At 40.3% G+C, this 12,854-nt stretch overlaps 1 protein-coding gene across 1 annotated transcript in view; it reads left to right on the top strand.

The window, feature by feature from the left end:
* Positions 1-12,244, top strand: part of LOC309881313 (uncharacterized protein) — a 192,302-nt gene extending 180,058 nt beyond the window's left edge. The window contains exons 33-37 of the mRNA XM_082767152.1: positions 2,158-2,286; positions 2,603-2,731; positions 3,374-3,499; positions 6,373-6,501; positions 7,613-12,244. Coding sequence (XP_082623278.1) covers positions 2,158-2,286; positions 2,603-2,731; positions 3,374-3,499; positions 6,373-6,501; positions 7,613-7,692 — 593 coding nt within the window. The 3' untranslated portion in view covers positions 7,693-12,244. The remainder of the gene's footprint in view (positions 1-2,157; positions 2,287-2,602; positions 2,732-3,373; positions 3,500-6,372; positions 6,502-7,612) is intronic.
* Positions 12,245-12,854: the final 610 nt, after the last annotated feature.

Genomic DNA, 12,854 nt, shown 5'->3' with positions numbered 1-12,854 from the left:
TAGTGGCTATGGATCCTCAAACGGGGACAGGTTTAGCTTAAGCCAGAGCTCTCTCCCAGCTGGATTTGTCTCTGTAGCTTCTCTCCTGCTGTATTGCCTCAAGTTAGAGCTTTAGATATTTTATTTTAGAGGCAGTTTCCTCGTGAGTCCTCATAATTTAATCCTCATAAATTCCTTTGCACAGACTCCTATTTCTTCTGTCCAAGTTTTGTATTCTTTTTTCTTGGGAACATTGTTTTGTATCTTCTTTCACACACTCTCCCAATGTCAGCAGACGACAGCATCTTTCTCCTCTCATTACAGTCTCTCTTGATATTCTTTTCCTTTTGACATTAGACTGCACTTAAACATCCCATGTATTGATTTCTCTGATGTTTTGGCAACATCTGTCCAAAGCAATTGAAATGCTCATGCTACCACATCCTTACTTCTCCATGTTAGCTCTCTCTTACACGAGGGAAACCACACTTAACAGAATAAGCTCAGTTTTCACTCTAGAAAACCTCCTGCCAGCTGTGTTCCCATTTCTCTTTCTAGATGAGAGATATCTGTAGAGTTACAGACTTACGTGGGCAGGAAACCATGAGTTTACTGATATGATATCAATTAAACGGTCAGCTTCACATTTAACATGATATCGTCATTACATTATAGCTGCCACAGTGCAATGTCCTCAGCACTCTCCAGGACCCTCATTTACGGCCTTCCTGCCCCTGACATCTGTAGAATAACCACCTCCAGCTCCATACATATCTCTACCAAGAACTGGTTGTTATAGAGGCAACCAGAAATGACAGATTTTAAGCAATTCTATGCAATTGTTTCCCTTTGTACCTGACAAGACTGATAGACCTGTTTCTTATATACATGTATATAAGAATATATATGTATATATATACATATATGGAGTTGTCATTTTAATTCCACAGTGGACAAGCACTAAAATTCACACACACACAAAACAGTGCAGTTAACGAATAACTGGCTAATATCATGTTGCATAGGCTGTGTGTGTTCATCTCTCTGTTCCTTGAAGTCTCTATCACCACCCATGGGCTGTGATTGGGTTGCAAGGCCCTGGTGGGGTCATGCAGGTGCCATGCGGAATAGCAGAACACATGTGCATCCTCTAGGTGTGTTTAAACAAAAAGTCTCTGGTGTCAAGCACTAGGACAGACATGTACCCGTCACGTAAAGGAGGTGTGTGGTATCGTCAGAAAGATCTTCAGTGTTTATCTTTTGACACAGATACTAAGCTATTGGAAAACTCAATCTTAATTTCCACAGCAGGATGGTTTTGAGTCTGTTTTGACTAGAAATCAAAGCTAATCAGGCGTCTTTTTTCTGTTGATTAGATATGATGGTCTTGAAAGATCTTGTCTGACATTTGCAGAGTTACGAATCTGATTATGTGGATGGCCACGCTCAGTTAAGTCGCTCTGCACAGATTCCAATTATCACAGCCGTGGAAGTTAACTTCTGTAGAAATGATGCATAGATTAATTATATTGACACAGTCACTTTTGCATGACTTGACTTTCAGCAATTTGAGATGAGTTTAGTTCTGTAAAAGTAGATATCTAATTATACATGGAAAGTCTGTCGCTATGTGTGAAAAAATCACCTCCCATTTTTATTAGGAGTCAAATAGTGTGAACTCCAATGATAACACAGAGGAGGAAAAGCTCTGTGTTTTCTTTCACACTTTGTAAGAGTCTAAAGAAAGTATTGCTGTAGATGTAGGGGAAAAAAAAAAAAAAAGAAAAGATACCATTTATTCTGTGGCTTCAAAACACTTTAGGGGTGTGAAGGTTCAACGTTGACTGTATGAAGAGACAAATTTAAAGAGGTAGACTAGAAGAAGTATAAAAAAAGTGAGCTCTTCGAACATCTATAAAGCAATTCTCATCAAAGTAAGTAGGTTTGTAATAATGGTGCAGAAATGCTGTGCCTTCAGTGAGCACACCTGCATGAAGAGAAGGAAATTCATAAGAATTGCTCACCTGAGTTATTATGGTTAAGTTATAAGTTATTACGTGGGCATTACACCTCAGCTGGAAAAGCTGTCAGGTAGGAGCTTTTCTGGGTGAGGTTGGTGATTCTTTCTTTTTTTTTTTTTTTTTTTTTTTTTTTTTTTTGTCCGCATGTGGTCGACAGAATGTCTCCCTGGGAAGTACGGCTCTGGCTGTGGCTTGGACTGCATGTGTCAGCACAACGGCACTTGTGACAGGTTCACGGGGTGCTGCCAGTGCCCCGAAGGGTATTACGGACGCTCCTGCGAGCACAGTAAGAACCCCACAGCAGCCCGGGTCGCCTGGTTTCCAGCAGTAACACAATGTGGGGTGGCAGAGCGGTTCGGTGGCGGTTCAGTTAAAGTTCTGGTGTTGTACCAGATCACCCGTCTGCTTCCAGGCATAGTAACTCGCATACCTCTGACGTTGGGGTGTTGCTGGTGAGTTTAAGAGCAGATGGGATTATTAGCAGTAATGGTAAATACCACTTTTGTTGGCTCCCAGGGAAGGTAGCTGCAAATACAGAGGATTTTAAAGGGATGTATGTTTTTCTTAATAAACTTTCCTCACTTGACACTTTCATTTCTCAGGGTGCCCCCTTGGATTTTATGGGCTAAGCTGTCTTCATGCATGTGCCTGTAAAAATGGAGCAAGCTGCGATGCCGTGACAGGGCAGTGCATTTGTCCTTTGGGTTATCAGGGTATCCACTGTGACAAAGGTACTCATACCCATCTGATGTAAAAAAATAAACAAATCACATTAGCATTTAAAAGTTTGTTTGTTGAGAGCAACATCTTCCATATTTTGAGCTTTGTGAATATCCTGGAACATTGAACGTGTGATCCTTTACCTGTTACATAGCTGGGTGTTCTCATTTCCTTATAAATTAACTAACCTGGTTTTGATTAACAGAGTGAAAGTCCTGGTCTCCATGCTGTCTTGCAGCAATGAGTTCCACATGTTGCTTATTAAGAATAAGTTTCTTGCACTGATTTTAAATTTGCTTCTAAAATTCCAAGTAAGATTATTAAATTGGTGCATGTCAAGCCAGTTGAGTGTTATGGAATGGTCTACTAAAGAGTTCTAATTAAAAAGGAAAATAAGTGCCAGTAACATTTTGGGACAGATTTACAGATACTTTTGATATGTTGGATTAGATGAAACCAACAGAACGAGAGTTCATATAAATATTATGCCTGTTCCACTGAATTCAGTCCTTCATTAAAGTTGGCATTTGCACCAGGTTCAGCTGAGAGTTTATGAGCTTTTCTCTGAGACATCCTTCAAAAGCTCTTCTGGCCTGATGTATTTCTTGCAATGCTCATGTGCAGTGCACCTAAAACAATGCTGTTCCCACCAGGCTGTGACAACGGGTGGTTTGGAGAGAGCTGCCAGCGTCGGTGCGACTGTGGAGGAGCTCCCTGTGACCCAGCCACCGGGAAGTGCCTCTGCCCACCTGGGAAGACTGGAGACAAATGCGACATCGGTAAGAGGAATATTTTCTAGGGGCTGGACTATGCACAGTTAAACCAATATGACCCGTTGGTTGGTCTGAGCATAACTGGGAAAGGACATTTGCCAGTACAAAGTATTCAAGAACACATTGTTTGCAGCAAATTACTCTCGTGCATGTTATCACCATTTTCAGCAACAGGCTGTACTCTTGATTTAATCAATATTTAAATTGATAGACCGATAGAGAAACCATGTATGGGTCAGCAGTAAAATGTCATTGAGTTTCAGAGAACAGGCACTGCTGAACAACACACTGAGAAACCCACAAGTTCTGCAGATGTAGTGGGATGGACTCAAAAGGGCTGCAATTAGGCATGAAGGGATCAAATCACACGGGTGTTTTGTCACTGGGACGTTTGTGGGGATTTTCAGACCAGTGCAAAAGTGTCCAGCTCCAGGTGAGGATAGTGAGCATCAGCAGATGTTCCTGGCTCTAGGACTCAGCAGTAGTCCGGGAACATTTAATCCAAATAGAATTGCCTCATTTTCAGCACAGACACTTGGGTTGTGTGTTTGGTAAATGGTTGGCCCACAAAAGCAGGATTATTTTGCAACACGGGTATAAAAATAGGTGAGAAAATTCTTCTGTAAAGAAAACCAAGCAACTGATGAAACCATTGCAGGGTTGAGAGGCAGAAAGGACAGGCAAGGTTCTTGAGCCAGGTTCTGATCTCAGTTGTGCTGGTGGAAATTTAGGGTAATCGGTAGAAAGAATCACGCTGGTTTAAACCAGTGTAAGAATAGATGTGTGATCCTAATGCCGTGGCAAACAAGATACAGGGAGTGAACGCCCACGTGCTAATTAATGTTGGGGGATCACGCAAGGAACCACAATCCTCCCAAGCCCCAGAATCACAGGGGGGAAATATTATTCCTCCTTTTGTTCGAAGAGAGGGCAGGAAACAGCTTTAAATACCCTGTTATTAATGCAAGCAAGAGGTCAAGTAATCGCCTGGAGCTTAGGGGGGCCAGTGCAATCCAAAAAACTAAAAGAGAATGGTTTGCTTGCTGGACTGCACTGTCGTGTGGTCAGAAATTGAAGCAATCCAGTCTCCAGGCACTGGTGGGACTGGGACTTATCCACCCCGCAGCAAGGAGGGCTCTGTGCACCCAGAGGCCTTGCCAGTGAAATTTTAGCAGAAATGGAACGCAAGGGGGAAGCTCAGCACCAAAAATCTGAGCCCAGTTCTTGCTTCTTGCAAACTCTAGGAGTCATTTTTATTTTTCTTAAATCAACTGGGGTAGCCCCCATCCATGAAAAGCTGTTATGGGGTAGGTTTTATTTGCATTTTTATTTTCAATTAGGCTCAGTTCATCTGTGATATAACTGTGAGCAGCTGTGTCTGTGCAGCAGCCATAAAGATAAAAGGCCTGATTTTAATTTGAACTCTGGTAAAGCACCCATTAAACAGGCAAAATGTTAATTAAAAAGAAAAAAAAGAGAGAGAATATAACAGACTTTTATGGGCGCTCCTTTTCTGTAGTAAATTAACATTGCAGACTTTCAAACAGATGTCTTAAATACACATTGTTATTAACATGAAAATGTGGTATTACATAAATTAAAATCAGGTCCAGAGGTGTTCGAGGAGACCTTTTCTCATAACATTTCCTAATTGAAAAGGCCAAGCTCTGAGCGCATGGGGAGAGTTCTGCCACGTGTTGGGGCTGCAGCTGATGCAGGGCTCGGGAGCACTTTTATTTACCTCATGGTGCCTGCGTGAGAAAGCAAGCGCCTGGATTATTTACAGCGGTTTTCGGCGAGGTGAGGGAGAGAGGGCCATTGTTTACAATGCATTTAGCACCCTGCCCTGTGACCTGCTGCTAACTTTCCCTTCCTGCCTGTACTCCGAATGCATAAAAATTTGCAATGAGCATTTGTCAGCCTAGGCATGAAATGTTCTTGTCCATCCTTTGCAGCGAAGGTAGATAGAGACCTTTTGTGAGCTGAAATTGCCAGGAGGCAGCAGAGTTGTGTGATCAGAGCACGATGTATGAATATACATAAAATGGATTAATTTCCAGTCCCACTTTCTGTGAGTGGAAGCTCTTTGCTGCTGCTCACTGGCAGCCAAGCCAGTAGAGAGCCACAGGAGATAGTGTGGCTCCAGGACGCTGACAGGAACTTTCCTGAGCAAATCCCAAGATCTCTTCTGTTGGGCTGCCAACCTCTGGCTGGACACCGGGGATGATTCCCATTCCGGGAACTTCTTTAGGACAGCTGGGTTACAGTTTGGGTGGACCACGCGGTAGATGAAACTTGAGGACTGCAAGGCTTTCCAAGATGTCATGTTTTAATATTAGCAGATGTAGGTGTCTAAGCAGCTTCCTGATCCCAGATCTGTATCTCCTGAGAGAAATACAGCAAAAACATGTTATTATTTGAGACAGTTTCTTATACAGCATAATAATAACTGATTTTTTTTTTAATTTTTTTTTTTTAGTTTTATATTGGTAAGTATATAACTTTGGGCAAAACAAGGTTAATTCTTCTAACCCAGGTTTTTATGCCAGATGGTATAAAGGGATTAAAAAACAATATTATTTTCAGTTCAGCAGTTGAGCTTAACAAAGCTTCCCCTTGTCTGTAGAGCTTGATGGAGGTCTACATTCTCACCAGAGCATGTGTGAAGTTTATATTCTGTCCAGGGACTTTTATGATTTTTTTTTTTTTTAAATAAATATCCCGAATTTTCTTACCATGTTTGCATTTTGCCCTGAATGCTGACATTGGTCTCAATTCCTTCTATTTCTGTCCACGCATTTTCAAGGAGGCTCTTCTGTAGCACAGCCATCAGACAGGGAGAAGCATTCACCCTCTTCCAAACACTTCTGTCCTTCCAGGATGCAGGTCGGACCAGTACGGCCCCAACTGCTCTCTGCGATGCCAGTGTGCCAGCAAATCCCAGTGCAATCCCTACAACGGGAAGTGCGTGTGCCCAGCCACATGGATGGGGCCAACCTGCAAAGAAGGTAACACAAGCTGGTGGTGCATAGGCTTTCTTAGTCAAAGAAATCATGCACTGACCATGGTCAGTGGACCTCGTGGACAGGAGTAGCACCCCATCATGCCAACGTGCTGCTCAGCAGCAGCCACCACTGTTTGTGTCAGGCTGTGTGAGGCAGTAGCCCTTCTGCATTTGTGAATAACTCAAAAAAACTCAGTGAGTAACTCCAAGTGAAAAACTCAGAGCCTACAATAGAAGCAGCTTTGCTTGGAAGGGTTGTTTCCGTGTGTGCTGCCCCTCCCACAGGCCCAGAAGCCTGGGTTGCAAATGCCAGAGGATATTGCAAACACTGGGATTCATTCTCAGGGGGTGTGAAGTTTTGGCCAAGCTGGTTTCCCCTCAGAGTGGGCTTTGATGTGGAGAGGTTGTGCTACTTGCTCAAGGGTTCCTGTGGCTGCCTCTAGCACAGCTGTGCTAGAGAGCTGTATGCTCTTCTGTGCCTGTAGGTAGGAAATTGTGCCCTGAAAGAGCTGATATCCCACAGCCTAGTAAGATGAATGAAGAGGTTTACTTGCTGTGCATGCCATCACACTCACATACTGTTCATAGAGATGGCAGGATTTGAAGAGCATGATGAGGTCGGCTAAGTGGCTGGATAGGTAGATAAAACATTGAAAAATAGACTTGGATTGATCTGTGAGGGCCCAAGGACCTCAGCACGGTCACAAAATATTTTGGTCTGTCTGTTGTTTTTTTGTTTGTTTGTTTGTTTTTATTGTTTTTGTTTTCTTGTTTTGTTTTGTTTTTAATTTAGGTAACTTCTCTTCTTCATGAGGTACATGCAGTACTGTGTGCTGTTTCCTTTCACGTGTAGTCTAAACTTGTCTGGCTTTTGGTGTTATCATGCAAGTCTGCCATTAGTTTAGGAAATATTTTGGGAACCTTCCATTTAAGAGTTGCTTTTACTGTTTTGATGGTTCCATCTGCCTCTGTGAGGAGGCCAGTTAACTCAGTCCTCTACCTTCCTTTGAAGGGTACCATTTATTAAATTATTTAAGTGTAAATTGTATAATCTATGTAATATTTCAGTATTATGTTATACAGACCTAAGACTGCGTTTCTACTTAATTCTCTAGGTGGCCCTCCAAAGCCTCCTTTTTATGAAGAACAAACTCAAGAAAGAGGGAGTATTTTTCCAAGAGCTCTACAACAGTAACATTTGGACTAATAAATGAACTGTTTTATATGCACAGACGGTATTTGAATTTGGATATGAAAACAGCTATTCAATTCAGCTTGAATTGTGCTGAAGTATTCACACTTCTTATGGAAGACTACAGAGGCCATTTAGTAGCTGGATCCTTTTAAAAAGTTGAATCTGTTTCATGTATTTATTCCTAGCCTCTTACCCCTCCATTAATCTGCTCGGGACACTCGTTCTGATATATACGATAATTCATTGTTTGAAAGCTTGGACATGTTTTTAGTAAAACCAGCTCCAGAGTATCAGGATAAGCAGCATGTAACACATCAACTGACGGTGAGCCTCACCATGTATAAGTGACTTTCTAAACCCACTTGACAACTGGCATGAAGTTAAATGAGTGTTTAACATATTAAGACTCCAATATGGATTCACTGCAAAATCACATTGCACAGAAACTAGTGAAATTCACCAAATTCCTCTTTGAAAAATATCTTACGTTCTAGAAAAACATCCAGTCTGATTTTAAAATTGCAACTGATGAAGAATCCACCACAGTCCTTGAAAAGATGTTAATTAATTTGAGAATATGTGCCTTTTAAGTGTGGATTGCTTGGAAGGTCTCCATCTGTATCTTGCTTGCATCTGAGTCTCGTTTCTAAAGAGCAGGATGTCATCTGTCAGGCTGCTCTGGCTTTCTACATTCTCCCATCTTGCCAGCTGAGTTTCTCAGTGGTTTGTCAAGTCAAACTGTGCAGCAGTTCTTGTAAAACTCTAACGTCTAATGCAGAAAGTTTTATCCTGGATGGAGAAAGTGGATAGTTAGCAAGGATATATATGTGTAATGATAATCTGTGTGCTCTGTATGTAAAGGATTGTAATGTGCTCTTACTGCACAATAACTTGATTGCCAGTTTTAAAAAGTCCTTCCTGATGCTTCAACAGCCGCTGTTGTTCACTTAGAACAAGGACATTTTGGTGCTATTTTGTATGTTTACACAGGTTGTTCTTTAATATAGGACTAAGTCATTATACAGAGATAATGGTCTTTGTTATAATATTCTGAATTAACCAGCCGAGAAGATTTCAGAGTACCTCTTTTCACCTCTCTTTAGGTTCAGAGTTACAAAACCTTGGTAGTAACCTCTTGAGTCTGACTAGATCAGAAGTGCACTTAGTACAAGACACCAGGACCATGGGCTCTGGGGACAAGGTGGCTCTGGGGACAAGGTAGTACAAGCTGTTCCAGGACTTGTGTTCACACACCACAACAAATTGCAACTCTGCAAGAAAATATTTTTGTCATAAAAGAGAGAAACTGACAATAATTGACGCTAACTTGTGATTTTTAAAAATGTTTGTTGTTGCAGTTGGTTAATGAGAATGTGAAGTAACACTTACCCCGTGGTTCACCCCAGGTCTTAACCCAATCTGCAGCCATTAGCTGTCTGCTACAGAGCAAGTACCACTTGCTCACCTGGGACTGTAATTCAAACTGTGATCTACTGAAAGCAATACAGGTTTGGGAAGTGTTTTTCAAGCTTCATGGAAGGCTTATTGTTGCTATTCATCACTTCATAGCTAGTAGAAGCCATCGTAAACTCAGTAAAGATATTTGTGACTGTGACCAAGTTAATTAACCAACTGCTTTCAGCCAGAAAATCTCAGGGGTTGATTCTGATCCCTTGTCATTTCTTTGTTATAGCTGAATAAATCACTAGAACTTTTGCTTGACTTGATGTAAACATGACAAAATTGTTGTCCCCAAACTAGTCAGAAGCAAGTGGTTCTCAGCAGGCCTTTTCTGTCAGGTATGACATTTTATATGTTCTTTCGGAGATGTGCTGGCCTAGGTCTGATCTCAAAAGGGTGTGAAGTTGGGGCAGTTTAACCAAATTGGAACTGTTAAGGTAAATCTTGTGCAAGACAATTAGATATCATCATAGTAACTGCTGGGGAAAAAGAACCATCCAAGTCAAGCGACTGATGTCTTTTGATTTTGTATTTACTACAAACTACGACAGTAACGCAAACATTGCATTCAGTTTTTCATATTATTTTACAGTAGATACTTTAGAAGAGACCTCAGGCTTCTCCTTAAAGCATGGTCAACTTCAAGGTTAAATGAGGTTGCTGAGAGATCACCCAGTTATTTTAGATATTTCCGAGGATGGACAGCCCACAACCTCTCTGGGGCCCCGTTCCCCAGCCCCTGGTTACCTCCACAACCCTTCACCAGCCCCAGTCCAGTCTGGTGGACATTTCAGTTCTCAGAAAGATGCCCGATGTCTGGTATGGTTACTCAGCAGCTAATGCACAAAACCCATGAACTTACATTTTGCTGTTTGACAGCAGTTTATGAAATGTACTGTTTTCTTCTTATCTTTGTATACTTGTGTGTGATTAGAGCAGCTAATCAAAGGGGGAACTTTTCCCAAGCCATATTCTTTACACCTGTGTACTCTTGTTTACATTTTCCACAGTATCTTGATATTAGAATTGTAAATATGTACTATAAAGGAAGTAAAAGATTTTGTATTAAGTATTTTTAAAGAATGTCACAACGTTAGGTACATGATGAAACACGTATTTTAAGTGACTGATACTGAGCCTGTGCCAATGAATCGGGGGCCCAAGTAGATCTGCCTGGGAAATATTTTCAGCAAACTTTTTTTTTTTTTAGATTGGAAAATGCCAATTCATACAGAACTATTCATATGCAATAGTCTTTTTTATTAATTCCTCCTTCAGAATACTTCTTGGTTTCTTTATGGTATTTCCCTGGGGAAAGAAGTTCACTTCAGTACCATTAAACAGATCATTCTGATCTGGGCCTCAATACGATTTTTTGTTCCAAAACATAGAATAAAGCACAATCATATAAAGATGAAAATAAAAATTAAATATTTTAAAAAATATGAAAAGTAGACTTTTCAATGTCTTTTCTTGGTTTGCTATTTGTGAAAGTTTTCACTTTTTTCACAAAGCGGGGAAAATGTTTACAGGATGTCATTTTCTAAAAGAAGACCTAAAACCTTTCATCATTAGCTATTGCCAATTTACTTGTGATATCATTAATGTGTCTTGATGCTACTCCTTACTTCACATTAACAAATTTACATAATTCTGTGCCTGAAAAATAGTCTTTATTAGACTGCATGGACTTTTTGTAATGGAAAAGCTACTAAATTATAATAGATTGGCATTGTGGCAAGTGAGTGGGAAGTGAGCTTAATTACTACTAAAATAATATAACTGCTTATTTGGTTCATCAGTGAAAGGCTGTCAGGATGAACATCCTGAACATAGCACTGCTGTTTGTTGAAAATGAAAGTGAAAACTTCAGTGCAAATGTTTTGTGATTGAAATTTATGTCCATCTTCCACTTGGTAATGACTTTCTTGGCTATCTGATTCCCAGAGGACTGAAGTTAATTATGCTTTCTTGAAACGAGTGCTCTGTGTATTCCACTGTAACACACTTGCATACACAGATAACTCTTTTCTGAAAGACATTTAAATTATTTTGAACATGCAATTTCTGTGTGAAATGCCGCTCTCTTTCCTTGTTGTATATTCCAGATAACTTCACTTTGAGAAGAGTGGAAATGAGCTGAGTGTAACTCAGTGGATCCAGCAGAATTTTATTCAATGTGAATTCATGAAACCAGAACAACATGTTTTAAGTTAGACTTCAGTATTTATAACACTATTCTCATAGGAAAACAATCAGAATTTTAAAAATTCCCCGCTTCTCCTGCCAAAAATTATTATTCTACTTTTATCCTTTTTATGTTGAAGAACCATAGCTATTAAAGTTTGCCCAGATTTCTTGCCAACCATATTATTTTGATTGGCTGCAGATTTCTGTTTGTGTAAGTAATAACCATCACAGTGTCAGAAGTTGCCAACGGGACAAACATGGAAATTATACCTTTCTATCCTTTCCAGAGTAGCCAAAGACAGAGTTTGGAGCCATCCTGGCTTCACAGTGCTGATCTAACAATGACAAGTAACAACATTTCTGTAAGAGTTTAGTGTTTTATCAGAGCAAAGAAAAGTTTGTGAAGAGCTCTTAAAAAGAACTGGTGAACCCAGACACCTCCATCTTCCCATCCCACTGTTAATTTTAATTTTATTTTTCATAGTTAGGCCAGAAACTTTCTCAGACCCCAGTTCCTGAAGGACTTTTCTGAACATGGACTTGTGGCTGACTGCAGCAGCTCCATGCATGAGCTGTAATTGCCCAGTAATTATTTTGCAGGGGCCAAAGCTTTAAATTTGAATGCTGTAAAGCAATTTCCAGCAGTAAGCGAGGAATCTCAGACTTGTAGTGTGCACGTTGTTTATTATGTGTTGGTTTTGTTGTTGTTGTTGTTTTGTTGTTGATTTTTGTTTTTTTTGGTGGTTGTTGCTTTTAATAAGCAGTTGCAAAGCAATGTTATATCTGTGAATTTGTGACCCCTTTCAAAGAATATGTGGGGTGTATCTCAAAACTGTACTGTACTTTCCTTGTACACATATCACAGTGAAAGGATGCTATTTTTATTTTTTTTTTATATAAAGTTGTCATTAAAAGTTGTTCTTGTTTTCTCCTTATTGATAGCCTTAATGCAGTAGGCTTATATTGTGGATGACAATTTACTCTGTTAAACTAATTTAGATTCAGAGCAAACACACTGAAATCACACCTGCTCTTAGTAGTTTGTACGGCATAAATAATGGCCTGTATATAAATGGGTTTGTATAAAGATCCCTGACCAGAGCAACTTGTCCAGTGACTAAGCCTGATAAATAGAGGTTTCTGGCACTCAGACTCCAGAGTATTAGAAATATTCAAAACAGAGCATAAATCTTGTTGGAAGAGGCTGGTTATGAAGTGTAACATTTCTGGAAGACTTGGGCATTAAGCACTTTGAAGGTATTTGAAACCGCACACCTGCAGGCTTCCATCAGACTTCTTGGACACTTCCCAGAGCCTAATACTTGCCGAACAAATAGCCTTGTTCACCTTAGGGTATTGTCTTCTCACATTGGCAGGAGCTAAAGGAACACATGGGCCTGTTTAATGCCAAATAATGCAGTAAGTGTGTGCTGGTTAATTGGAAGTAGCATGCTAAATTGAATTCAAAATGTGTAACAAAGGGGGGACAGTATATCAAGCTGTCAGAGAAA

Source organism: Aythya marila (assembly GCF_965140915.1).
Source record: "Aythya marila genome assembly, chromosome: 9".
In the NCBI taxonomy this organism is placed as follows: domain Eukaryota; kingdom Metazoa; phylum Chordata; class Aves; order Anseriformes; family Anatidae; genus Aythya; species Aythya marila.
This window is presented reverse-complemented; position numbering and strand designations above follow the sequence as displayed.